The sequence below is a fragment of the Aphelocoma coerulescens genome, chromosome 3 (genome assembly GCF_041296385.1).
Source record: "Aphelocoma coerulescens isolate FSJ_1873_10779 chromosome 3, UR_Acoe_1.0, whole genome shotgun sequence".
Classification (NCBI taxonomy): Eukaryota; Metazoa; Chordata; class Aves; order Passeriformes; family Corvidae; genus Aphelocoma; species Aphelocoma coerulescens.
Genome location: NC_091016.1, coordinates 67,579,873 through 67,607,745, shown reverse-complemented (window position 1 = coordinate 67,607,745; position 27,873 = coordinate 67,579,873). Strand labels below are relative to the sequence as shown.

Genomic DNA, 27,873 nt, shown 5'->3' with positions numbered 1-27,873 from the left:
TTTTTTATGTATACCAGTTCCAGAATATGGGTATATTACAAACTTCTGAAATTAATTAAATCTGACTTACCATAACAGAATCAAGTTTTTGTTTCACCTTCTGCATTCTCATTGATGCTCTTGCAACATTGACAAACTGATCTGCTGGAGACATCACTGAGTTCTTTTGTACAGGAATTTCAGAAAAACTGCTAAAGAAGTGCGGCCCTCTTGGTGCAGCTGTGGTAAGTGATGAACTGAGATCTCTTACGAGTTCAGCTTCCTGTTGTGCAACTGTAGAAATAACCAGTATTAATGTCTCAGGTGAAGCCTTACACTGCCATGGGAAAAAAAACACTGAAGGATTGCAGCCATTTTGCCAGCCACGTCTTCAGTCAAACACCATCAGAAGCTGTACCAATAGTGCTATAGGGAAAACCTGTAAATTACATGAAATTTTCCCCTTACTACCCCTTTTTTTTCCCCTAACTCTTCTGATAAAAATATCTCAATTCTGTTATCTGTGTTCAGCAGCCTCTCATACAGAACTGGTATTTTTGTATTGCTTATGAACAACAGTGTTCCTCATGCAGAAATATTGGCATTGGGCGGGGGGAGAGAGTGGGAAGAGAAAGGAATTTTTCAAAGGCAATAAAGTTATAAAGCTTGCACTGAGTTCAAGTCAGTGACATTTCACATTTTTTTCCAGCCTAGTTCAAGTGAGTTTATTATATTTGAGCAATTATTTCAGAAGCTGACATATTACACATGCACAGGACACACTGACTGACAAATTGACTTTTGCAATTTTTTGTACTATGGTCTGAAGCCAACAAAGGTTAAAAGAATTCTTCATGGAAGTTCTGCCCAGGATATTAATAAAACTGTTGGTGTATCTAAAAACCATAATGTCGGAGCCTTAAAAATTGTGTGTGACTAAAATTAGTGTTACTATATGTTTAACTCTTTCAACACTATGACAGTGTGACTATTTTCTAAAAGCAAAGAGGGTGCTTTTAACCAAAATAGGAACAAAAAGATAGTAACCAACAATGCAAGAAGAAGACCACAACCTATGCAAAGTCTTACTGTCAGCGGTCAGAAGACACAAATAACTATGACTGTGCTATCTGTGTGATCTCTAAATGTGTATGCACACACATATGTATATATATATTTTTCAAACTACAGTGTTAAGTTTTTTAAGACTCGCTGTCTGCTCAACAATCAAAACATTTTAAAGAAACCCTTCACCCCCAAAAAAATTTCATTGTTTTTTAATATACAGATATATCCTACTTAATTGAGGTTTAGCACTGAATATTGATTGCACAGTCATTCCACTTAATGTTCCTGTAAAAGTCAACCAATTCAACAGACAAATAACCTACACTGAGATTTTATATGAGTAATCCCATTAGTAGATTACTTAAAAAGCCAGTGTATAAAGACAGGATTAGCTTTACAGATCTGTTCCCTGCAAACATAATTCAAACAAAAAAATTACTGCATAATTCATATTAACACATTAACTCTCTAGCTGCAAATGTTCTTACTTGAACACAACTATCAAAAAAGCCTGCAAAGCACAATCTGAATTTTATTTTGTATACCAAAAATTCAAAAATAGCATTTATCACTATCTTCTCTTCAATATAACATGGGGAATAAACATATCTCTCACATAATCACATCACAGATGTAACAGCTATTTATTAAAAGTCTATACACTCTCATTCATTTCTATACAGCTCCTCAACATTATTTTTAACATAGCTGGCACAAACTATTGAGATTCCTATTAAGCTCCTAATTAGTTTCCCAACTGATTGTATTTTCTGGTTCCATAATCCACCTTGATACTGGAAAAAGGGCTTTTGTATTATGCTGCCTATATATGATAAAGTGCTGCAAAAATCACACAGTATGAAATACAAAAACAAATTTAAACTTGATGGACCTCTGATGATTTTGGCTTGGCCAAAATCCTTGCTTAAAGTGGCGTCACTTAGAGCAGGTTGTGCAGGATCATGTTCAATTCAGTTTTGGTATCTCCCAGAAAAAAGATATGCATTATCATCAAATGACTGCTTTCTATTTCCTTTGAAAGAAGTACAAATACTAGCAAACCACTTCTAAAAATAAAACACTTACAGGTGAGTATCAAGAAAATTTGTACTGTACCTTTATAATCATAAATGTATACAAGTATTGGATGGTTTTGACCAAAGGCACAAAAAGACACCATGTGTTCATGTGGATGAAAGGCAACATCACGAAGTGGAGATGTGAAGGAGAGTTCAGAATATATGGCCACCTGATCTCCTGCAGAAGTGAAAAAAGTTTATTAATGCCACAGGAACATATCTGAAACAAATTCAATACAGCAAAATAACAGCTGGTTAAAGCTTGTATTACTGCAGTGTCTGCCACTGTAAATAATTGTTGTTCAGTCAATTTCCTCATTGAGAAGTAGCATTTTGGCATAAGACAAAGGAAATATTGCATGATTTTAAGTTATTCAGTAAGTCAGAAAAGTTAGTGCTGTTGCAATAGCTGCAGGAAATGCCAGAGGATGCACCAGGTTAGCTGAGTTCTCTTGTTCTGATAAGCAAGTTCTGGAAAGGTGGCGTTCCACAGTATTTGTTTGTGCTTGCATTGTACAAAGATAGCCATCTTACTTGTGGATTTCAGCTATACAGTATTGACAGGAGTGAAAGTTGAGCAGAGAATTATTAAAAAATATGAATAAAATTAGCTCTTCAGCTGATAGCACTACAAATGCAAATACAGTGTGTAAACAAAGTCAAAACCCAATAAAAACATAGGAATAACAAAGTTCCTCCCTCCTTTTACTATTATTTTTTTTAAGTTTTCAGGCAAATTATGTAGTGGCAGAGATTCAAGTTAACGTAGTTGGAAACATGGAAAGAAAATTCAAAACGGATCTGTTAGTTATCTGCCAGTTTTAAAATATTTACTTTTTTTATTTTAAAAAGTTATATAGATTATAATTACAGACAGAATATAATGTCATCAAATCCAAAATGGTATTCTGCTACTTTCTACTCTTATTTTTGTCTCTTTTACCTCCTGTACAAGAAACTCTACCCTACATTTTCATCACATTTTTTCAGAAAAATTTTGGTAGCTATTTTGAAACTCCTTGGCTTGGGCACTAATTCACAGAGGAACCTTATATACCACACACTAAAAATATTCCATCTCTGACCACCCACCACAGAGATAAAGTGGTTCTGAACAAGAGAGATTTGATTCTCAAATCTAAACAACACAACAGAAAAACTTACCTGACCTAAAACATTTTTTGTGCATTCCATTTTAAGATCCTCACCACATGTAAAGAGTTGCAGTATACAAAAAGCTGAGCCTCAGGTGCTGGATATTACAAATGTTACCTCTATTAATTTCCTCTAGAGAATTAAATCTGAGATTAATAACAGCTATTTAAAAGGTGGAGCTAAAGCTTCAGGATTTAAGAACATCTTACCAAAGTTTAATTCCGTAACAAAAGTGTTTCAATAAACCTTAAAAAAATCCTTTCTCCCTCAGCCTTGACAATCTGGCTTAAGTCTATAAAATAATTAGTTACCTGTTTCTGGATTCCAAACATAAGCCTTTCCATCTTCACTTCCTGAAAACAGGAATGTACCACATGGTGTTAAGGTGCTGTGAATCTTTTCTCTGTAATTTGTGGCACCTATGTATTTCTTTGCAGCCAAGCTAAAGATAAAGAAAGTTTGCAGATATAGCAGATACGTTCAGAACAGACAATGTAACTTTTTAGTGTCAGTTCCCACCTCTATTCCTCAGAAAAATCAATACACCTCGCATCCCAAACATAAGCACACACTTTTTGCAGAGTGCAGTGTTTATTTATCCTTTCTTTTCCCTGACCTTCATAATGCACCTGACAGTATAGGTGAAAGTGTACATCCTTGCCTTTCAGCAGAAAAAGGAAATCCTCAGATCTAGAAAACAGATAGAGATGCAGTAATTTGCACTATCTTGATCCTGGGCTTTGCAAAAAAATGGGGAAATTGTCACTATTACTCCAAGCTCTGTCAAAAGTTTTCATTATGCTTCTTGAGCTTGAATGATTAAACTTACCCAGAAGCTCTCTTCAGCTCTTCAGACTAATGTCTCCTTGGTTAGAAAACCAGTAGAAAACCAATGGATTTCAGACATAAATGTTGATTTACTATTGATATGTTTAATATTATTTTGCAACTTAGGTAGCCTAATCTTATTTCAGTAAAACACTCCTGGTCAGCACAGTCGTAATGATCTACTGTCAAACAGTTTGTAGGCATCAAGTAGGAGAGAATCCACAAAAGGGTAGAAAAAAGCATAAGTCAGCTTGTAAGAGGCTATTTTAAACATGAGGCATAGCCTAGAAAAAGGTATCAAAGTTCAACATGGAGACTAACCCAGCAGCAATACTACAATGCAGAATTGGAGGAAAGAAGAACAGCAATAGGCCACTGTAGCCCTCAAGGACAGAAGACAGTATTTTTTCAAATTTGTTACTGCAGAAACAATGGAGGCATACTGGGAGAAGTGCAATGCATTTAATATGACAGTAAAATTATTTTAAACAATATTCCAAATAAGGATACCCTAGATGAAATTCTATTTGGCAAGTAAGAGAAAAGGATGCCCTAAAGATCCCAGTGCAAGACCATATTAACCCAAATAAGAATTTTAGCTGTATGAATAAGAAAGATAGCATCTCTGAGATGTCTTTAGGAGAGCCCTGCAAGATGTAAAACTAGCCTTCACATGAAACCCCAAGGAGAGGACTGAACCCAAACCAAATCCCGATCACATACCTAAGTGACAGGACAGCAGCATTATCCAAAAAAATGAAAAAAGCAAGTTGAAAGGGGAAAGTTAAGAGCAACCAGCTGTCAATCAAAGTGAATTGTGTTCATCTGTGACCTCCACCCCCTCTTTTCTCATGCAGGGAATGAACAGTTAATGCTGACGTGTAAAGTTATCACTGCTGGGTATCTGACCCTGTGGTTTATTGATAGACTTAAGTCAATGTAACTGTGGGCTGTGGTCAAAGTAGCAGTCCTGGTGGTGTCCTCTCCACCCTTATTTTCCCAGGCTCTCCCTCATTTCTTCTCTAGTGTTTGGGCAGCTATCAGATGAGTTTGATCAGGTACTTGATTAAAATGAAAATTAATCATTTGTATTTGTAGGCTAATTTTTAGTTGAATCAGCTCACTGATCTGACTTGCCCCGCATCAAAAGATCTATAGAGATGATAAAAAGGAAATGCTAGGAATACATGGCCAAAGGTGTGGGAGATTGCAGGAGATGGTACGTTATATGGATAAACTTGCTTAAAATAATTGTGAAATTGCACCCCATATTAAACTCTTTCTTAAAGATTAATATGCATGCCCATTTTTCCCTCTCAAACTAAATCTCTCTGCACATTTTAGAAAGAGGAGCAACAGAAGAACACTGACTCAAAAGCTACAGGTTCCCTCTCCTAATCCAGCAATTTCATGCTTCAACTGCGTGGATAGTTTAGCTCCTAGCATGGCCATTATAAGTTATCATCCACAGTAAAAGAGAAAAGTGCACTATAATACAGTAAAGTCCTAGTTCAAACATTCAATCCAATCCAATAACAGAACTGCTTAGCTTGGAAAACACCTTCAAGATCATTAGTCCAACTGTTAACCCAGCACTGTCCCGTCCACTACTAAACCATGTACCTAAGGGCCACACACATCTTTTAAATATCTCCAGGGATTTTCTGTGTAGTGAGGGGCAGAAAGAAACCTATGAAATTAAGGATGAAACATTTAGAGAACTTGTTCATATCTTAAATGTGACTTTCCAGAATAGAATGTTCAAGTGCATCTTACCAACAGATGAAAGTGACTGGTGAGAGACTCTGCCCACTCCCACCCAATGAAAGGGCAAGAGGGAATGGACATAAATTGAAATATAGCTAATTCTGTTTAAAATATAAGAAAAAAGACTTTTACTTTGAGGGTGAATGAACACTAGAACATGTTACTCACAAAAGTCATAAAATCTCCATCCTTCAAGATATTAAAAACCCAATTGTATAAAGCTCTGAGTAACATGCTGTTGTGATTTGATTATTGGGTTGAACTGGTCATTCTCCAACATGAAACTCAAGCGAGTCTGTAATCTTCCTGGTTTTTATTTTAGTTTATCATCAAAGAATCATGCTTGTAACTATCAAGAATGAGAAAACTTGTACAAAAATATCTCATAGCCTGTTTAATACACCACAATATGTACACCACTGCGTTTTTCAGTATTTATGATGGTCATCTTCCATTTTATCATAAAAATATCCTTCGCAGAGTCTTGAAAATGCAAAACTAACACATGTATGTTACCAAGTTCTTTCATGCCCAGATTGCATTTTAAAAGGGATTTCAATCTTTACAAGACTAACATTGTATTCTTCATGCCACTTTAGGCTCCCAAGTACTCTAGTAATTTTTAGATATTCTATGCTGAAAGTCTTACTCAATATCACCCAAAAGGTCTGTAACACAGCAGTGTTTTGAAACCATTTCCTAACCCTAACATTTCTATCCTTGATTATTAGGACATCTTTCTCCTTCCCAACTACACAACTAATACCTTTGTGGTACTTTATTTCCCCAAGTAAATTTTAAAACAGAAAGAAAATACACATTTGTCACCAAAAATACTAACATTCTGAGATCCATAATTCTCAGGGTACTGTCTTTGGCATGGATTAATAAATGCCTTCCATTCGGATGCACTTCCAAATGATTTATTGGTGTTCCTTTAATATCATTTTCTTTTATTTCCTACAGAAAGATGGAAAATAAAGAAAATTACATAACTTTGTGTTTTAAACCTCATGTTTTTTACATGTTATTGCCCATTTTTCTCTCGCATTACTCTTCTTCTGCTCAATTCATTTTATTTGGATAAGGAAAAAGTTTGTTCCTATATCAAGGCATTACATCCTAGACATCAACTTTTTACAACCATGAGGCAGATTCTGTTGTGACTGAATTTTAAAAAAATTAGCTGATGACAGAAATGCTGACTGAACATTACAGTTCTAAAGTATGAAAAAAGGTGATTTGTAAAGCCTGTGGTCTATTTTTTTTTGTCTCTAGAGAACAAACTTAACACATTAGCATTTACCTGTTAATACAGTGATGCCATGAAGATTTTTGCCTTTTCTTTTATACCCCTGTTATAAAAGGCATCAACAGTGCTATCAAACCCCAAGTATTTTCATATTTTATATAGAAAAAAAATATAGAACCACAGAATCCTAGAATATCCTTAGTCGCAAGGGCCCCACTATGAACATCAAAGACCAACTCCTGACCCTACACAGGAGAGCCCCAAGAATCACACCATGTGCCTGACAGTCCAACACTTCTTGAACTTTCTCAAGCTTGGTGATGTGACCACTTCCCTGGGGAGCCTGTTCCAGTGCCCAACCCAATTACGTCGCAAAACTATTAAAAAAAATTAAGTCAGTGAATTGCTGCACATCGTATCAGTTCTCCTATACCAATTTTTAAAGAAAATACATCTATACAGTTAAAAGGTAATGTATAAAAAAATTTATTTAAATCAGATTTATAGATATGGAACAGTTCACATAAAAATTACAAAGCTAGTTTAAGAAACCCGCTTACCTTATTTATCTTCCAGTGTTGAAAAAGGTGTTGAGAACTTCCTTTGACAGGTGTATCCCAAACTATTATCAGTCCTGAACTATCTCCTGAGAACATGTGGTGTCCTGAGAAATAATGTCTTATAAGTAAAATACCACCCACAAAAAAATAATACAGAAAACAAGAAACAACCTTCTGTTCTATCACTTTTGTGAATAGGCAAATACCAATTATTCCATCTCTTTTGCTATAATATACTCATTGCAAATGCATTTTGCTCATATTGCACAACATAAGCTGACACCATAAATTTGGATGTAGCATATACATCAAGTACTGAGGTGCAGAACATATTTTTAATATTTTTCATTTTTATTCATGTTCTAAAACCAGCAAAAAGTGAGCATTTACAGCTCAACGAGCCTCACATGATAACTCAGTGCTTACCTATACATTCACTAAGAATCTGGAACTAGAACAAATAGTGTTTTCCAACACTTGCTCTTTAAGCACAAATATTTATTCTTTATAAAAATACAGCTTTCCTCTTTGCAGTACCTACTCAGTGACTAAAATGAACCACCTATTAATGATGTCACTAATACTAGAAAAAGTCAAACTTTAATTTTCACTCATCTTCAACTCTTCCTCCACTAGTACATGTCAGTACAACATTCACTTTCAGCTGTTAACCTACCAGCTGACATGACTCACAATGGTCAAACCTCTGTCCCTTTCTCTCAGTGTTTCCTACTCTCTGTCAATATTGAAAAGTTCATCACCTTCCCACTTCTTCAGTCTAGTGTCAAAATTCTCACAATCTAATTACTATTACCTCATTTTCTTTATGGAAGAGTCATAGAATGGTTTGGGTTGAAAGGGACCTTAAAAATAATCTAGTTCTGACCTCCTTGAAATGGGGAGGGACACCTTCCAGTGTCCCACAAAGCCCTGACCAACATGGCCTTGACCACCTTCAGGGAGGGGGCACCCACAATCTCTCTGGGCAACCTGTCCCAGTGTCTCACCACTCTGCCAGTAAATAATTTCTTCCTAAGAAATTATATACTGGGAAATAATAAAGAAAGAAAATATATTGCTGCCTCTACGAAGTGAACTAGTAACACTCAAGTTGGTCTTCAATTGGAAAGACAACTATTTGTAAAAGCAATATTAACTATATACCTTCTGCATCAAAACAAAGTGTGTTGATGAAACTTTTGTGGCCATCAAGCTCCTGTAGTAGTTGCCCATGGATTTCTTTCACATTTGCATTCCAGATTCTAATCACTGAGTCATAACATCCTGTCACAACCAACGAGTCAGCAGTTGGGTGGTACTTGGCAGTATAGACAAATGAAGGATGAGGGAACACTCTCTCTGCAGAGGCTGCCTTCATTTCTATTTTCCACATTCTGAAAGGAAACAAAGGCAGAATTTCTACAGCAGAAAGCAGTCACACACGCAGGTATAACTGCTGCCGTACTTTGTGCTACTGGTTCTAGAGGTAAATACTTGCAAACACTTAACAACACCTGTTTATCCTACCAATTTGTTCCACCTCTATTTAACCCTTTAATATGGTACTTTCCAACAAGAATTATGAAACATTTACTACTTTACACAAAATTAGGTCTTCAAAGCAAATTAATGACTACTTACTCCCTTAATGGATATATTTCTCATTTTAAAATACTCATAAAGAATTCCATGGAACGTATTTGTTTCTTTCTTTCAGGAGTTACAACCAAATTAATATTTTCTGGGCTATCATCCATTTAAAACAATTTTAGAACAAGAAAACCCTTAAAGGAACATTGAGGGCCACTAAATATAAATAAAACACGAGAAATTTTTAAAATAATAATTACCAGCCACACAGTGATCATGATCTCAAGGATGTTTACATCACATAAATTCACTTCTTACTATTAATCTATTTCCTATCCTTTGCCACCTATAGCTGCAAGATCAGATTTTTCTTAGTGCATTCTATTTGATGGTATGCATTTCATTAGTGAGTCTTCCCAAAAATGAGTCCACAAAGAATAGAACAGTACCTGGATCACTAAATACAGGTGGGCAGCACTTTGCACAGAGTGTTCAGCTACAGTATGTTATTAAATTGTTTTAGTGGCACCCTTCCAGGTGAGGTGACCATTTCTGGTGGCTACTGAGGAATTCTAAGCTTACTCAGAGGTGATTTAATTACAAAATTCCAACCCTTTAGAGTACTGCAATTAATTCACAATTCGATGCAGAAAGGTCACAAGGAGTCTACCTATCTTTTAGAATGATTTTGATCTAGCAAAATAAATACTAATTTATTGCTCACAAATATTGTGGAACTAAACCTTAGGAAGGCTTGAGGATAACACAAAACATTATATAAAGAAGAATTCACATAAGGTCATGAATTTACCTTCACATTGCCTTAGAATTCAGTACAAGATGATCCAAATAATAAACTGATAATGGCTTTAAAGCAATGGGGTACTGGGACTTTTTAAGGAGCTGAAGGCAACTCACAACAAATACAGGAACTAATAACTCGTACAGTGACTGTGCACAGTACACAGAAAAGGAGGCAGACCACTGCAGTTTCAACTTGCTGCCACAAATTCAAGAATTGAGGAACAGCTCAGCCTTCTTATAGGCAATATAAATGACTGAAATTGATATTTACCTCAGTATAAAAAATTCTTATTTAATCCACTCCCAAATAAAAAAAATAAAAGGACTGAACTCTTAAAACACTTTTTATGCCTACATACAAGCAGCAAAAAGACCTTAAAACAGTTCCACACATACAATATATCATTTAACAATTCTTCTGGCATTTCAATTATGCAACTGCCTGTAGCATTACTGAGTTGCATAACAGAAATAACAGATAGGGATCTGAAGAGCTAAAAAACCCCCAAAAAGCTCTATGAAATCCAATGAAGTTGTTCATAATAAAACTGTACAGTGTCCCAGCCATGTTTTCATGTGTATCTACAGCTTTGAGGGTTTTGGCTTTCAGATCTGAACAGATCAATATTTTAACATTAACACTGTACGGAAGTACACTATAATTGTAGAGGATTTGATTTAAGAAATAACAGTATCAAAATTCATATACAGCAATTTAAGCTGAATTCTTTTACTAAGTGTCAAAAACCAAAACAACACCACCAATACACATATATGCAGTGTGGCAAATTCACACACATAACTTGAATCTTAAATTTTCAATTTCCTGCCTCATGTTCAAATTTGCAAACTTAATATTTCATTTACAGTATGGCAATTTCTCCAGGAACAGAACATTACAACTGTCTCAGTGTCTTCTTTAAATAAAAAGTCTTTTGTTTTTTCACTGCACTGTAGATTTAGTCACTAGAGTTTTTGGAAAAGCTTTGGTTTCAAACACAAATACATTAGAAATAGTAAATACAGTGTAAGAGATTAACCCAATCACAATTTTTATATTACTGTAGTCACACAGTAATCAAATCCTTAATTAAAACATTGTAGCACAGTTTGTAGCAACACACTGAAATGGACCACTTTATTTTCAACTTCTGATGGTATCTGCCAGAACATCTCACTCTACTGACCTGACAGTGCCGTCAGAGGAAGCAGTAAGAAGGTATTGATTGTCTTTTGACCAACAAAGATCATACACTATGTTAAGGTGACCATAAAATTCTCTCAAGAGCTGTCCAGAAGGAATTTCATACACTAGGGAAGTTCAAACAGAAAAATAAAAGTTTCGTAAGTATTTTCAGTCACACAGATGTAGTTACTAGAGCCAAAGTTTAGTCTAATCTTAGGCTGATTTTCTGCTAGCATAAATCAACTCATTTTCTTTGTCTTATTTTGAGGCAACAGGATGAAATAATTGCTAGATATGAATGGACAGAAAGCATCTACTTCCATCTAGTGGTTCATGGATGTCACAAATGTCCTACCCCTTAAGAAACAGTTTACTTGCTTTAAATTATTAGAACCGATTAGGATTAAGCTGGGGTTTTTTAAATTTTGACAACTAATCTTAGAAATATTTTAACACTGAGATAATTTTCTGGGGCTGTGTAATAAAGGAATCTAGATATACTGTTCCTTGCATTTAAACACTTACTTTGTGCATGCTTAAAATACTGCTCTCTCTAAATCTCAGAATTTTTATCCAAGGTTTAAGAACTATGTAGTTGAAGCTAGCCAAAAAGTAGTCAAAAATTTGAGTTATAAGGAATGTTTGTACTTGGACTGAACTGGACCATGGAAGACAGCAGCTTCCAGTAGTCTGTCTGGAGATGACAACATTCAGGCATCTAACTTTCAAGACAGGTTAGGAGAAAAACCTACATGAAAAGTGTATGAGGTGGAGGCTTAAAAAGTTATTTCCCTTAAAACATTATCATCAGAAACTATGCTCCTTCTGCAAACTCATTTAGTATTTCCATTAGGTCTCTGGGCAGAAATCGTGCCATTTCATACCATTAAACTGTGTATATGTAACCATGTAAGAAAAGCCAGTTTCAGCCCTATCAACACAGAAAGAGCATTTTCCTCAATGCTCTTTAATGCACAGAACAATGTTCAAATCACAATTATAAACCAGAAACTTTCAAAAAGCACAATTTAAAAATTAACTTCCCTTAACCTTTAAATTCCAAATGCATGAATTATAAGAAAAAAGCCAAAAGGTTTTTAAACTTACAAGCAATAGGATAGCCATTCCTTCCTGCACATGCTGCTGCCAGCGTTCTCCCATCATGAGAGAAGCGGATACAGAAGCAGCCCATATCCCCACCTCGCAGGGAAAACAGGTGCTTGTTGGGTATGCGGCAAGCCTGGCTTTTCAGGGAACAAGCAGTAGGAATATTAATTATGCAATGCATAAAATACACTCTAACCCCTGACATGCAGAAGTTCTAAGAGGCTAGTAACTTCTTAATGGCATTCCAAAGTAAAATTCAAAGACATTATTACAGAGACAGTTTTGCAACATAACCTAGGCCACATGAATGTATAATCTCTTTCTGCCCCATTATTACAAACAACTAGCAAGTTTAAAAAGACCTAAAAAAAAATTAAAATTGAAATAATTTCCTTAATCTTAAGAAGAGCTTAATAATGCCTACCATCAATGATGTAAGCTGTGTAGTTAAGACTATAAGTCAAGCTTGTTTAAGGAGTCTAAGCACAACATTTCATAACCTAATGACTGCAGTGTGAACTCAGAAACCAACCACAGGCACTCAAACCTTTGGTCTTCTACCAAATCACTTTTAGCATTCCTCAACTGTATTTAAATCTCTGACTTTTAAAGAGATGAAATATCCCAAAAAATGGAACAAGTAATATAGTTCCCTTTCCCTTCTCCCAACATACTACCTCTTTTTGACCCAATGGCTTTTTCTCCTAAACTAAATTTAAAGTTTAAGGTGAAGGACGATATCCATAGTAGTTATGTGGTTCTTCAGTGTAAGCTCTTTGTGTTATTGTGTAAAAGTACCTTCAGCAAACAAACAAACAAACAGAAAAAGTCAAGAAAATATATTTTTAATCAAGCTGAAATCTGAGAACTGGTTTCCTGTCTTACTTCCATTACCTTAATAACCCTACTCTTTCAAATTCTTAGAGAATTATGCAGATAAAAATACCTGTCTGTTCTGGTGAAAAAATGGTTAAATCAACCATATTTGCTCAGGTTAAGCCTCATCTACTATCTATGACAGTTTTTTATGTTTTGTTTAATATTTTTATTAATTATTTTAATTAATTACCTGCTTCATAATACTTACAAAAATATAGTAAATATATAAATTATTTTCATTTAAAATTCAAAGAAAAACACTTCACCTGTCCAGGCAATCTTGACCATTTAAATGGCTCCTTCTCCTCTGAAGAAGGTTCATATCCTTCTCTCTGGAGTTCTGACAGTGCTGTGTTAGCTTGTTCCTGTTGAACAGCTGCCATGGAGTGAAAAGAAGGACCAACCTTAAGGCAAACAAAACTAAGTATCAGGGAAAAAATATTTTTAAAGCGAACAATGTAATTTCTGAAAAGATTAAAAGGTACTTTTGATTTAAATTTTTTGCTACATCGGAAACACAGATTGGAAAAAGCTTAATACATGAAAACTGCATTGCAAAATTTCATTTAAAGTAGCCAGGAAGTCAGAAAGTAATCCAAGCTTCCAAAGTTGTGTCAATCAAATGGTATCACAATTTTTTCAAATAATTGATACTTTCCTACTTTTAATAACTATTAAGGTCAGTGAAAATTAGAATTACTCTACTATTGTACCATATTGTACTACTGAGAAGGTGCACATCTCACCAGGCTTCCACAGATCACCTCTTCATAGTACAAAAGTGAGCAGAAGAAAGTATAATTAGAGCTCTAAATACAAAAGGGAAATTATATAATAGAACAATATTGTACTTGCATTGTAGAAAATGAAATGCCATATTTATCTTGAATGCTCATCTCAGCACATACCAGTGTAAGCCTATCTTTAAAGAAGCTTTCATTTGTGAAAAAAAATACAGCTCAATACAGCTAGAAGGTGCAGGGAATCAGAGTGAAGTAACTTGCATGTTTTCTCCAAGAATTCATACACCTGCATGAGTCCAGTGACTTCAAATGTCAATTCTGCTAATAAGAAGGAACATTAATCAAGAAAGTACTCTGAAAATTTTCTGTCAGTAGCAAAATATTCGAAGCTTTAGGTGGGAAAGTATGCCTATTTTTCAAAGATACCTATGAAGGGCTAAGTTTGAAACACCTACCTTGAGATGTAACATTCTTATTATATATTTTATATACTTCATGTTTTATATACGCGCATAGGAACACAGACTCACATCCTCTATCTGGGTACTAGTTCCTACAGAAAAGTCTGCATATTTGCAACTATGCTTACGTATTATATATTTAACTTACATGATCTGGCAGTTTTAGGCCTTTTACAGTTATGTATAATGTTGATGGGTAACGATTTCTCGGACATTTTGCCCACCAGTCATAAACCTCAACAGCATTTGAATATGACTTGGTCCTTGAAGGTGGGTAATATAATTGTAGACGAAGTTTTCCACCAACATTTAGAACTCCATTTGCACCTACAAGCTGGAAGGGTGATTAAAAGAAGAAAGAAGAAGAAAAATGAAGATAAAAGTAACAGATAATTTCTAGTATCTTAAGTAACATTATAAGCTCTTGAAATCCACTTCCCATTGCAGAAATATACTAACTCTAAAAGTTATTATGAACTAGGCATGTATTTAATCCCCCCAGGATCAAATCACTAAGATTAAAGCCTAGATGGCAGCCTAGTTTTGAAAGATCCTTCACAACAGTAATATCTTGTAAGTGGGAACACCTCTGCAGTACCACTTTTCTACTTTTTTTTAAATTGCTAGTTGCTAAAATCAACCAGATCTCAAAGGACTGCCAATCCACAAACAGCTTCTTCCAAATCTGTCCTCTTTGAATGCTGCAACAAAGGGCATTGGTAAGGCTTTGGTTCAGAGCAGAAGATACAGCAATGTAGTAACCTCTCCAACTTCAGAGGAGACAGTCCTCTCTACGGAACCAAAGAATAAATGCTCCTACTGCCATTAACACAGATCAATGTTGAACTGGGACATTTCTACTTTGACTGATACAGATGAAAGGATAATGCCGGCAGATGCAGTAAGAATGATGAACAGGCAATAATTTTATTCATATTTATGAGCTGAAAATTTGTTTTTCCCTCTGTTCAGCAGTAGGCTGTACTGAATGCCTGGATGCACAGTTCCTACAAGCTCTGCTAACAGACAGAGGATACCAGACCCCTGATTCCAGTAGCTTTATCTTGGGCAGAGCTCAGAAGAATCTCTATATTGAATTGCTATGGAGGTGCCTATCCCTTCACCTAATTTGCAGCCCATTATCCTCTCCTGTATTTCTCACACTTCCTCTATGCTGTGGACTGTCAATGACTATCACGAACAGAGGTAGATATAAACAAACAATCCTCAGGGAAATTGTAGTTTGTCAGCTCTCAAAGAACAAATTGACACATTCAAGTATCTCTTAAAAGAGTAGAAAGGTGTAGATACAAAAATGCTGTTAGCGAGGATTTTCTTGCTATTTTCTAAGTCTGTGAGAGACTTTTCTCTCTCACAGAAGAGGTGGCAGGGAATGTAAACAACCCAGACACCTGCAACCTTGAAAAGTCTTGTTTATGGTATAGTAGAAAATATTTTGACAATGGATGTTTTAGGATTTTAGCCAATCACCCCCAAGGGGTGGCTGGTCCTTTGTCCAATTAGACTAAGAAGAAAAAAGTCTATAAAAGAGTTTGTAAAATAATTAAATAAATCAATCTTGCTGCACAACTCCTGCCTGCTGGATCTTCTCCTCCTCCTCCTCCCTATGGCTGCGGGACACGGTGATATACCGTAGGAACCAGGCCTGCGGTAATAGAAAGGTACATATGTGCTGGCTAAATTACCCATATCTCACATTTGGCACATTTGTATCTCAATTGCCACAGCATTTCAAACTCTGCAACTAAAAATGAGAAGCATTTTAATAATTAAGTTAGGGAGTCCTTTCAAAGACTGGACAACTGAAAATGCCACTACAACAGCTGAGGTACAGAAATTAGTGGATTTGTCCTATTGTTCACAATCACGTGAACACAAAGAAAACCCTAAAAGAACACAACCTTCTGTACTTTATGAACAAACAAACAAAAAAATCTTACACATTCTGTATTTTCTTGAAAAACACATTCTTTAACGTCAAGCTTGTCACTGTGTTGATTTCAGGGAGTGAAAGAAGAGGAAAAGGAGAGAACAGCCAAGCAAACAAGGATTTTTTTTCCATCTCTGTTGCTGAAAATATTAAAAAATGCTTTCCTACTTAGTACAGCAAGAGATTTTCAGATAAAAGGACTTATAAATTTTGTGTCTTCATTTAAATATTTACAATACCTTTAGAAATGCCCAACAAATTTTTCGGTAACGACCTTCCTGAACTTGTATATCAGAGTTGGCTCTCATTTCATTCATACGTAGAGAATCAAGGACCTAGAAGTATCAGCATGAATATAAATGTATTTCTAATGAATATATAATTCATGGTAATTAAAAAAAAACTGCTGAAGATATGCTTGGTCAATTCACTAAATTAAACAGATTTAAATTTTGAGAAATTACAAAACCAGTGTTTCTTCCTCACAAGTATGAAATTAGAAATAACAGGTCCTTATGTATTTACCTGACGACTATATATGACCTCCATTAAAAAAGAGTCTAGTCTTAAAAAAAACTATTCTTGCTCCCCTTACATCTCAATAAAAGAGAAGAAACAATAATGTGTAGCTTTCCAAATAATTCAGAAATCCCTTAGATCACAAATCTGACAGCTAAAACCAGCTGCATAATAATCTAGATGGAAAATGGCAGTCTAAAAGTTAGGTTTTCTTCCCTAGCTTTATCAGTTTTGTCATCACATCAGTCACAGAACAGTTTGGGTTGGAAGGAACCTTCAAAGACCACAGAGTTCTGAGCCACGGGCTTGGACATCTTTCACTAACTCTGGCTGCTCAAAGCCCCATCCAACCTGGCCTTGAACACTTCCAGGGATGCCTACGAGAGCCTTCATTTTTCTGTCAGGGACCAGAATTTTCTCATATTTAGCTACTCCTGGAAGTTTACCTGGTATACAAAAAATACTTAGAATAGTACTTTTTTCAAATTGGTATTTCATAAACCTGAAGTCAAACAGCTTTTTTTCAGTGTAATCATACTTTTGGTCCCAACATTAGCATGACTTGCATGAAGAATCTTTACATACAAATGTAATTAGTTTTGTATTAAGCAACTAAGGACTCTTAATTTTACAAATATGTTCACTTACAAGCATCACAAAACATTAAAAAAATACGGTAATAAGTTATATTTAGTCTATTTGAAATAGGAAAAAAAACAAGGAATAAAAAAATATTTATTCTACTAGGCTTCCATTTCGATGTTTATACTACAGAATCTCCCTGTACAAATATTGAAATACTTAAGCTCAAAATTACATGGAATATATAACTTAAAATTTTTCCTTTAATCATAATTGTATTGGAGGACAAAATACTAATTACTTTACAAAGACTGGGACAGGAGAGGTAGATGTGTAAAATGTTAAAGGAAACAATGTAATAGTTTGCTCATTGGTACAATGAGGTGCTGCTACAAGCAGAAAAATTCTAACTTTGAGCTTCTTGTACTTAAACCTCTTTTCAGATTTCAAGAACGTGAAACGAGTGATATCCACCATATCTTACCAGCCTTTCCCAGAAGTTTGAGAGCTGATTTTATAAGAAAGTTTAATCTTCCTTATTATTATCAAAACAGGATCCATTTCTACAAAAAAACCCACTTTTTGGTATCTCCACTTGATTTTGTATCTTAAAGCCATGCTATTAACCCAACTGAACTGAAATAAAACACCTGAATCAGTCAAATATATGTTGTTGAAGAAACAGCCCAAAAACCAGAATGTGCATAAATCGGATGAAAAATATTTCATCTTACCTCAAAAAACAGGATAACCTGAGGGTTTTCCTCAGTGTTTTGAATAAAGTAAGTAAAACGCTCATTAAATATTACTTGCTCTTCCCACTCTGGAATTGCTGATTTAGACTTTCTAAAGTCACATGGTTGTGTCATTATAGGAAGAATGTGCTGTATTTCTTCTTGTTCATAAGATGAATCTTCCTTCTTGCTGTTTGAAAATTTCCAAAGAATTAAAATTGTTAGAGCATTTAAAAAGCAACCTCAAAAAAACCAATATTTTCAATTACTGAAAGCTAGGAAACATATAAGATACTATATGTATGATTCTAGAAAAAAATTTCTAAACCCACCCAAAATTCAAGACAATTTGCAATGTATATAGAAAAACTACAGGCTGAAATTGAAAATCCTAACAATTAAGTTACTGTTAGCAAATTTCTGCATAATGATCATAGTGGAGTCTACTGCTCAAGCCCCATTAAAATTTGGTTTCAGGAAAATTTTGCATAATGACAGTGGAAACAAGCAACTGAAGTAATTAGAAATATAAAGAACTAAATTTAAGGTTTCAAAAGTTCTTAATAAAAAAGAAAAGGCAGATGCTATTTATGCTACAAGAATTTTGCTTACATATTCTAATCTTTGTTTTTATATATTTTTGAGACTTAAGAAATTTTGTCTCTGGGAAGAAATGTGTTGGAAATATCATAGAGGTGTTGGAAATATCACAGATTCACAGAATACACTGAGTTGGAAGGAACCCACAAGGATAATTAAGTCCAGCTCCCAGCCCTGCACAGCACCATCCTCATGAGTCACACCATGTGCCCAAGCGCATTGTCCAAATGCTTCTTGAACTCTGTCAGGCTGCTGCTGTGACCACTGCTCTGGGGAGCCTTGAGAGCAATACAGTGGTGCAGAGCATTTAAAAGTGTCAAAAGGAAAAGAAAATATCACCCTTACTTATTGTATGTATGTATATACAGATTATCATAGATGTAGACACTAACGAACAACTTCACAAGCTTAAAATACCCCATTTTCATTTTCATATTTAATTTTGTAGGGAAGAGTATACCTATTTGTTGTAATCACTGATAACAGAAACAGTTTATTAAAAGTCACCTGTAATCCTTCTTGACATATAAGCCACTCCTCTGATCAACAATATGGATTTTAACCACAGGATGAGATATCAAGTGATCAATTTTAAGTCGATCTGATCGATGGATATAAACTCCCAAAACAAGATCATCACCAAAACCAAATTTAGACTGAGTTGAAACTTCTGAATTCTTCATTTCCTCATCATTTTCCGCAGCAATTTCCATGGTTTCTTCTAGAAAATGGAACAAAGTAAATAAACTGTCATTAGTGGAACAAAGTAACTTCTGTCTCAACTCAAAGCTGCTTATAGTAAATGAACTTTCAAGATTTTCGATTCATTTATCATATAAAATGCTCAAAAATAAGCCTCAGATTGGAAGAACAGATACAATTAAGTAACTTAAGAAATATAAGTAACTCAATCACTTCTGTATTATTACTAAGAACAAATATTTCTATAGCAGCACAAAAAAAAGTGCAGCAAAGTAGTACAGTATTATTTTGTTCGCAGACCTTTTCTGGTTTTCTTCTTAACCTTCTTGGCTTTAGGTTTCTGTTTATCCATGCTCTCCTCCAGTTTCTGGCCTTCTGATGTAAATAGTGTTTCAAGTGACTGACCTTTATTGCCACCTTCTGGAGGATGCTGCAGCTCAGAAAGGGACATTGCACTGCAAGGAAATGGATCACTGTCAGCAACTGCAGTCCACTGCATATACTGATACAATTACTCATTGCCATTATTAATCCCCTTGAAATTCTGCAACTCATCATCTGTGTATCTTGAAAACATAACAGCCCCCAGCCCCATTAGTGTCTTGCCTTTTTCAGTGCTCTCCCCACTTCCTGTCCCTCTAATTTCCAGACAATTGCAGAACCATTTATATGAACAGAGTTAAGCTAATACTCTTTTGCTGGATGAGAGCCATCACTTATCACTAAAAAAAAAAATCAGGCACAAAACTATCTTAAGTTAGTTAAGAGGTTAAGAGTGAGTTCCAAACAAAAATCAAATAGCAATGGAGGATATTTTTAAAAAAAGTTAAAAAGAATCCGTGAGCTAAATATTAATCATGACAGCCTTTTGAGAAAAGATTTGGTACTATTTTTTTTGTAACAGAATCATCCAGTTAATCACTTAGAAAATATGAACAATTTATCAGAAAGCTTCTGCCTATCTTAAAATGAAACATTTTGCTTAAGATTAACAGACACATCGTGTACAGTTTGTCATGTTACCTTGTTTCAGCTTCACTTAAAACTGCTCGTTCTTTCTTCTTTTTCTTCTTTTTGCCAACTTCATTATTCAATGCAACTTCATGCCTTTGAACAGTGGAGGTAGATTCAGACATCTGTTCTTTAAGTTTCTTTCTCATTTTCTTTTTAATTGCATTTGCCTCTTCCTCAGCCACATGCAGCTGATAGGCTTGAATTAGCTGCTCTTCTTCTTCTAATTCAGTTACATTTCTCACTTCAGTCAAGGAATTTTTGATCTTTCTATCACCTTCTTGATGAGGTACATCTGTTTGTGATTTACTTTTTGTTTTCTTCTTTGGAAAATCATTAGTCTTTTCTTCAAAACTCCCCAATTTAGCTTCATATAAATCTTCCTCCTCATTAAATTGTTCTTGTAACAGTGATTTCTTTTTCTTCCTGTTCGACTTTGGCTGCTTCTTCTCCTCTCCACTAACAACATCATTGTTTATTTTCTCTGCAATTGACGCTTTCTCTCTCAATTTATTTTTTGTAAATCTGGGGCTCTCTTCTTCAGGATTATATGTGTTGTTTATAATTGCCTCATCATTCACACTTTCCTTAGATAGATCAATATTATTTCTAAAGGTATCAAGCTATAAATGAAAAGAACATAAAACATACTTGTACTAAAAATCATGTTCTAAGGATAAACATTGCACTTCATGTTATTCCTTCAGCAACATTACTCAAAGTAAAATTAAATCAAAGATCTAGTTATTTTGTTGTTTCAATTTGACAAGTGACAGATTAAAAGTCAACAGAAAATTCACACTGAAAAAAAACCATTTGGTGTTTGGGCACCTCATCCTCAGTGTTAAACTATGTTTTCATATGATTTTAAGTATATGCAGTTAAAAAAGGAAATCAACAAGTCTACTCCATAAACAGATGCCAATATTTTACACTATAGAAAACTGAAGACTATATGCAGTAGAATAACAAATACTTTCATCCACTGAAAATGCAAGTTAGAGAGAGATTTCAGGCTCAGCTGTTTGTAGTCTCTTATACTGAAAGCTGCTTGTCAGAATTAAATTTTAGCTAATGCATTTGTTCAAGCACTTCTGCTGCTAATTTTTGATGGTTTTATAAAAAACACATTGTAACCTTTCCTCTCTCCTTCAAGTTTCTATTTCTGGTTACTAAAGGTTATAATGCCATCTCCCTGCCTCCTTGGATATGTTCAAAGTCAGGCTGGAAGGGCTCTGAGCAACCTGATCTGGGTGAAGGTGTTCCTGATCATGGCAGGGCACTTGGGTTAGATCACCTTTTTAAAGTCCCTTTCAATCCAAACCATTATTTTATGATAATGCCAAAGAACACGCAAGTAACTGAGGTCTAATTCTGTAAGGAGGTCAAGACACAGATCTCTGTTCCTCGATGTAACTTCTACAAAGTCACTGAGGTTCATTTACTCTGTTGTCTTACAGAAAACTCTCTTCAAGTCTCAATATGAAACAATAGAAAAGGCTTTAAAACACAACGAAAAGAAATGAAAAAGTTTGGAGAAAATATAGGTATCTGCATACAAAATTTTATTTGCCAAGACCTTCTTCAATAAACACATTGTTCCCTTGTATTCAGGATACCAGTTACAGAATCGTGTTTGCCTCAAAAATTTGTAAAAAAGGACAGCATGTGTAATAAGTATGAAAAAATTGTCTTTATATCTTCATCTTATACTTGCTTAAACAAATCACGAACATCATATTTATTTCTAAGTCAATGATTCAAGAAAATGTGGAAAATTTCATACAAGTAACTTGAAATACAGAACAGACTATGGAAAATAAAAGAATTAAAGCATCAGGCTCTGTATAAACCAAAAAAAAAAAAAAAAAACCCAACAGAATAATGTTTCCTAATAGATTGTTCACTTCCATATCTTTATTTTTATGAATAACTTCAACTGTACAGTATGAGAAATAAAGATTAAAACACACTGACAATTAAGACCCAACGGTGGCCAATAACTAAGGTCATGCTGATTTTTGCCCTTGATAAAACATCAATCCACTAAGCACAAATAGTAGAATTATTTGAGAAATCCTAAACAAAAAGCCCTCACCTTTGACCTGGTCAAGACTTTCTAACATAACTCTGATAATCAAGAATAATCTCCTTAAAGAATCCACCTGATGTAAAAACTGGCTTGAAATACTTACTAGAACTCGTTATTTATTATTGCCTACAAACAAAAAATCAGAGATTCATAGAATCACTCAGGTTGGAAAAGACTTCTAAAATCATCAAGTCCAACCATATTCCCAAGTGCCACATTCACATGCCTTTTGAACAATTCTAGGGATGGTGACTACCATTTCTGTAGGCAGCCAGTTCCAATGCCTGACTAACCTTTCAACAGAAAAGTTTTTCTTAATATCTAAACCTCCTCTGGTACAACTTGAGGTTACTTCCTTATAATGCAAACAAACCACAGTCTCAAACTACAGCAAATTTCAGGAACATTAATAGGTACTGCAGGCAGCACAAAGCTGCTTCAGCGGTTCAAACATAAATTCCTCAGATAAATAGCCTGTATGATCTCAATTCAGGCTACCTTTTTCACATGCTGTAATTGCATGATATAATTAAACAGAGAGGAAAGATGTGAAGTTAAAAAATAATAAAGTTAAAGTCAAGAGGTTCATAAAAACCTGAGGACTCAGGCAGAGGTGGGGATACTGGTACAGATTCTCTGTCTGAAACAAAGAAGTGAGAGATATCAACTAAGAGCTATCATCAATACATAAACACAGCACTGAGTTAGAGAAAGGAGTTAGGCTGGAAAAGCAGCTCAGAAAGACAGGCCTATTTCTGGAGTAACTCCAGAGGGTTGCTGACCCTGAAACTGACTTTCTCAGCCTAAAACATGGAACAAATAAGAAGGCTTTGTTTCAAAACAGCTCTGTAGCCACGTTACACCAGGGCAGAGGAAGCACTCTCCCCTGAAAACAGCCTTGCTTGCACTACTGGCTTGAGAAGAGTGGGAGATGGGTGCCAGCCAAGGTGCACACAAGTGGGCTGACACTCCAGGTTCACACCACAATTCGTCAACCCCAGGTCACATCACTGCCATTCATGTCCCAGAGCTGATAGCAGGGACAACACCTAAGAATCTTACACCTTTTCAAAAGGGCTTCTCAAATATGTATGAGTGGAAGGTGGCAACATATCGAGTGATTTTGTCACGGGTATCTGGAAACTTGTGTAACCAGATTTACAGACGTACCTGAATTTCTGCCCATAATAATACAGGCACACCTTGAAAAATTAGGGATGGACACTGCCAGCCCACTGAAGAGCTGATGTGTAAAAGACCATTTACTTACAACTGAATTGTTAATGAATGTACTAGTGAAGATGGCATGCTGGGAGGGAGGTTTAAGAAAACCTTAATGTACTAGGAAACCAATTTTACTGCCATTGCTTGTGTAAGACTATAAAATGTAGACATTCAAAGCTAGAAGAATTTTTTTTTTACAGATAAGATGGGATTGGAATTTTTTCACCAAATTCCAACAGCAAACATTGAGAAAATGTGGGGATCAATTATATAGTCAACTACTATCAATTCTCCTATTTTACACACAAAAAACAAAAGGCTAAAATCAAGTGGAAATCTCCACAATTATTCACTGCTTTTCAGCCTATAAACCACATAAATCAGTTGCACTCCTGCCTTGAATACAAAACCCAAGTTATCAACGCCTGTCCATCCCAATATTGTAATCTGATCAGATAACAGTCTAGGGAGGAAATTTTTCCCTTCATAAAGGGATCTAACCTTTTCATCTGGTAGAAAATTTTAAACATCCTCTTTTCAACCACAGAACTGATATTGAACCAAATAAATTCCATCATTTTCATTATGACTTTAGATAGATGAATGTACCTGGACATTACCTGATCTGAGGCTTACCTCATTCTAACATTTTGTAATAGGAGGCATAACTGGTAAAAAATAAATATGGTGACTGCCCTAGAAAGCATGTTGGCAAATTCACTTTCTGACTGTGTCTCAAGTGCTTGTTTTTCCCACTATGCCTTTAGGCTTCACACCTACTTCCCCAGGGGCTATTTATTGAACAGCAAAGCAGAGCTTTCACTGGCCACAGTTGAGGTGTATTTCCATCTCCATTAGAAGCTCTTCATTCCTATCAGTTTTGGCTTCAAGTTCATCCTGCCCTACAGACATCAACCTTTCCTCTTCCAAGGCAGACTGCTTCCTAGCTCTCCAGGCATGCTCTCCAGGCAATGGGCACACAGCAGAGCAGGCAAGCAGGCAGGCACTCTCCTTATACCTCACTTCTGTCATTTAAAACCACAGCAACCCCCTGCAGCTCCAGAACTCAGGTTTCAAAGAAACAGTGGACTATAAGGGAAAAAGTCTTATTAATCTTTAAGAAAGGCTAGAGCAAAGACAAAGGAAGGAAACAGACTGCAACATTTCAAGTGGAAATAGGCTCTGAACTGTGACCTGGTTTTGATCAAAGCTGGGAGACCATTTATGGCAAGTGCATGACACAAAGCCAACCATCACTGACAAATTTCACATTATTTCAAGATATCTGAAACTGTACAGTTAAATCATATGAACTGAAGAAAACGGGAACAAAACCAGCCAACCTCCTCCATCTACCTACTCTTCCACTCCCACACACACTTATTTCTTGCAGACTGTTTATTTGCTGAAGCTTTTACAGAAATTTCTACTCAAATGCAACTGGCATGGAAAATACCAACCTGAGCTCCTGCAACTTTGTCACGCTTTAAGGAAATACTCAAAATGGTCAGTAATAGGTTTCAATACAAGCTCTCCTCAAGTTCTTCGTTTTTAAGTGGTTTGGTAATATTTATAGCTTCAACAAAGCCAGAAATTTGGGCTTCCACACTGATCCTAAAAATGCTTCTTAATTTGCTTCTTACCACTAAGTTTTGATTCAGATCACTGTGATTTTAAGTGTTTCTACATAACTCCAAAACACTAGTGTTTTACATCAGAGACTTCTGGAATGGAAACCAATTTCAAAACCAGAGCAAATTTAAAATATTTATGAGTAATATGTAGTTGCATATGAACATACAATTATGTGTTCAAAATACTTACAAATTACAGAATTAATAATTAACACTTCATTAGAAAGTAAACTTAACTGAGGAAGAATTTAGTCTTTTATTGACATATATGCCAGTAAAAAAGGAAAAAACCCACCCTCTAACTCTCTGTGCTATTTTTAGACATCGTTGATTCTTTGCATAGACAATTGACTAAATAGCATATACATCAAGGAATATAAATTTTAAAAAATACACACAAAATTCAATTTCAAATTGTCAATCTAAGACCAAATAGCAATACTAGGTTTAATATATCTATTCTGAATATACTTAATATATATAACTACATGTAACATTTGTGACATTACATAAAATACAACTCATTTGTCTTAAATGAGTATTAAAGAAGGAATTTTCAGAATCTGATATGGATACAATTGTAAGAAAAAAGGCTGAAAATATAAAACCTAACAGGAAGAAAATAAAAAATCAGAATATCTGTCTGCTAAGCAAATTGATTTCTTTCTAAATTCTAATTCTTCCAAGTCAATAATCAGGTATGCATAAACTCATATTGAACTTTTATTCTCCTCTTCAGGAAAAATGCTACAATGTGAACCATAACTCAGAGGAATTTCTGAGGCTTTTTTAATGACAGATATACCACAAACAAAAATGTCATCTAACTATAAATTCAGGGTGATAGAATCCTTCCTAATCTGCAAGTCACAAGCTAAAGCCAAAATCTTTTAAAAAAGTCGACATGTGAACATGGAACCACTAAAGACACAAAGCTAAATGGAGAAATTCACTGATTACTGAGATTTTAAAAAAAAGGACAGAATGGAATAGTTAATTATTATCTCTAATATTATTACACTTTCTCATCAGTTCTCAATTGACAGCTGTATTAGACAGACATACCTGTATTACACAGATGTAGTACTCTCAAAATTAAATACATTTACAGACGTAATTCTACTAGCTCTCAAGCATCTAATTAACGCCTGGTAAAGTCAACTGTGATTTTGAAAAATTTTATGAAAAAAGGGAATGGACAAAGAAGTACTGGTGGACATTGAATGAGTGCATGCCTGCATGTGCCACTTTGTTTTTACCAGTATTATAGTATATATAATTTTGACATACCTCCAAGGACACTTTGCTGGTGCACAAACAAAAAATAAAAGCCACACCAAAAACAAGGGATACATGCAGAAACATATTTTACACTTTATTTTATTTAAATGCTTACATCTTTTTTCAACAATATGCTTTCCTGATCTTTTTTCTGTTAAGGAAGGCAACCAAACAAAGCTTGCATGTGTTCCAACTCACCACAATACTCTCCTGAGAGTCAAACTTCTTTTTCTTTGATTTCTTTGTGTCTGCTAGGCCAGCATGGCGCCTGAAGATTTCCTCAAAGCGGACTTTGGTTTTTGCCTTTGCCTCACTTTCAACTGCAAAAAGAAATCCAGAGTATGATTTGCTATCTCAATAATCACTGTTGCTAAAAAAAAGGGCACAATCATGCTTTAAAATTGCAAAGGACGAGAATTATTTATCAGGGAAAGTTTACCAACAAATTCACTTTGTATTCAGTTAAGAATTTCCACTGGCAACATAAACCATACAAGGGTAACTCAGCAGCTTTGCACAGACACACACACACCAGTCTTGTCGCTGAAGACAGCACCATCTACTCTGTCTCCTGAAGAAAACACATTTTGAAGAGTATGCACACCAGGATTAGCACAAAACTTGGGCTAGCCAAAGCAGAGGACAGATTATTGCCCTCCCTGTTTATGAGCAGAAGTGACACACTGTCTTTGAGGAGAAGCAGCAGCTCTGGGTTCTTACTGTGCCTGGAACCCAGAACAGCACCATACTGAGACAGACCTGTAAGAGCCAGGAGCTGGCACTCTGCTTTTCTATGAATTATGATACTGCCATCAGCAGCATTTCAACCTTGAAGCAGTAGGTGTTCTAGTTCCCCTCGGGTAATGCTTGATTTGTAACTAAGAATTCAAAATGCAACCTGGCACACCACTGAGAAAGGCTGTTGAATCCTCAGCTACAGGTATTTACCACTGTCATTACAACTTTTAAAAAAGCCCCTGAATTTAAAACAAAAAAACCCCACCACTTTGAAAATCAGCTATAATAATGAACTTTAAAATGAGCCAATCCAGCATTAAAGATTTATATAGGACAGAAATAACTTC

At 35.3% G+C, this 27,873-nt stretch overlaps 1 protein-coding gene across 5 annotated transcripts in view; it reads right to left on the bottom strand.

Moving 5' to 3' along the window:
• Positions 1-27,873, bottom strand: part of AHI1 (Abelson helper integration site 1) — a 90,984-nt gene that overhangs the window by 58,289 nt on the left and 4,822 nt on the right. For 3 of the 5 annotated variants that reach the window (XM_069010716.1, XM_069010714.1, XM_069010715.1), the window contains 16 exons: positions 26,987-27,108; positions 20,570-21,180; positions 19,847-20,001; positions 19,352-19,565; positions 18,245-18,434; positions 16,649-16,744; positions 14,607-14,792; positions 13,521-13,658; positions 12,376-12,508; positions 11,270-11,393; positions 8,853-9,082; positions 7,689-7,792; positions 6,718-6,836; positions 3,593-3,723; positions 2,164-2,304; positions 71-273 (listed from right to left, as the gene is read on the bottom strand). In XM_069010716.1, coding sequence (XP_068866817.1) covers positions 71-273; positions 2,164-2,304; positions 3,593-3,723; positions 6,718-6,836; positions 7,689-7,792; positions 8,853-9,082; positions 11,270-11,393; positions 12,376-12,508; positions 13,521-13,658; positions 14,607-14,792; positions 16,649-16,744; positions 18,245-18,434; positions 19,352-19,565; positions 19,847-20,001; positions 20,570-21,180; positions 26,987-27,108 — 2,897 coding nt within the window. Of the gene's footprint in view, positions 1-70; positions 274-2,163; positions 2,305-3,592; positions 3,724-6,717; positions 6,837-7,688; positions 7,793-8,852; positions 9,083-11,269; positions 11,394-12,375; positions 12,513-13,520; positions 13,659-14,606; positions 14,793-16,648; positions 16,745-18,244; positions 18,435-19,351; positions 19,566-19,846; positions 20,002-20,569; positions 21,181-26,986; positions 27,109-27,873 lie in introns of all 5 variants that reach the window. The other 2 variants (XM_069010717.1, XM_069010718.1) reach the window with 2 other exon arrangements.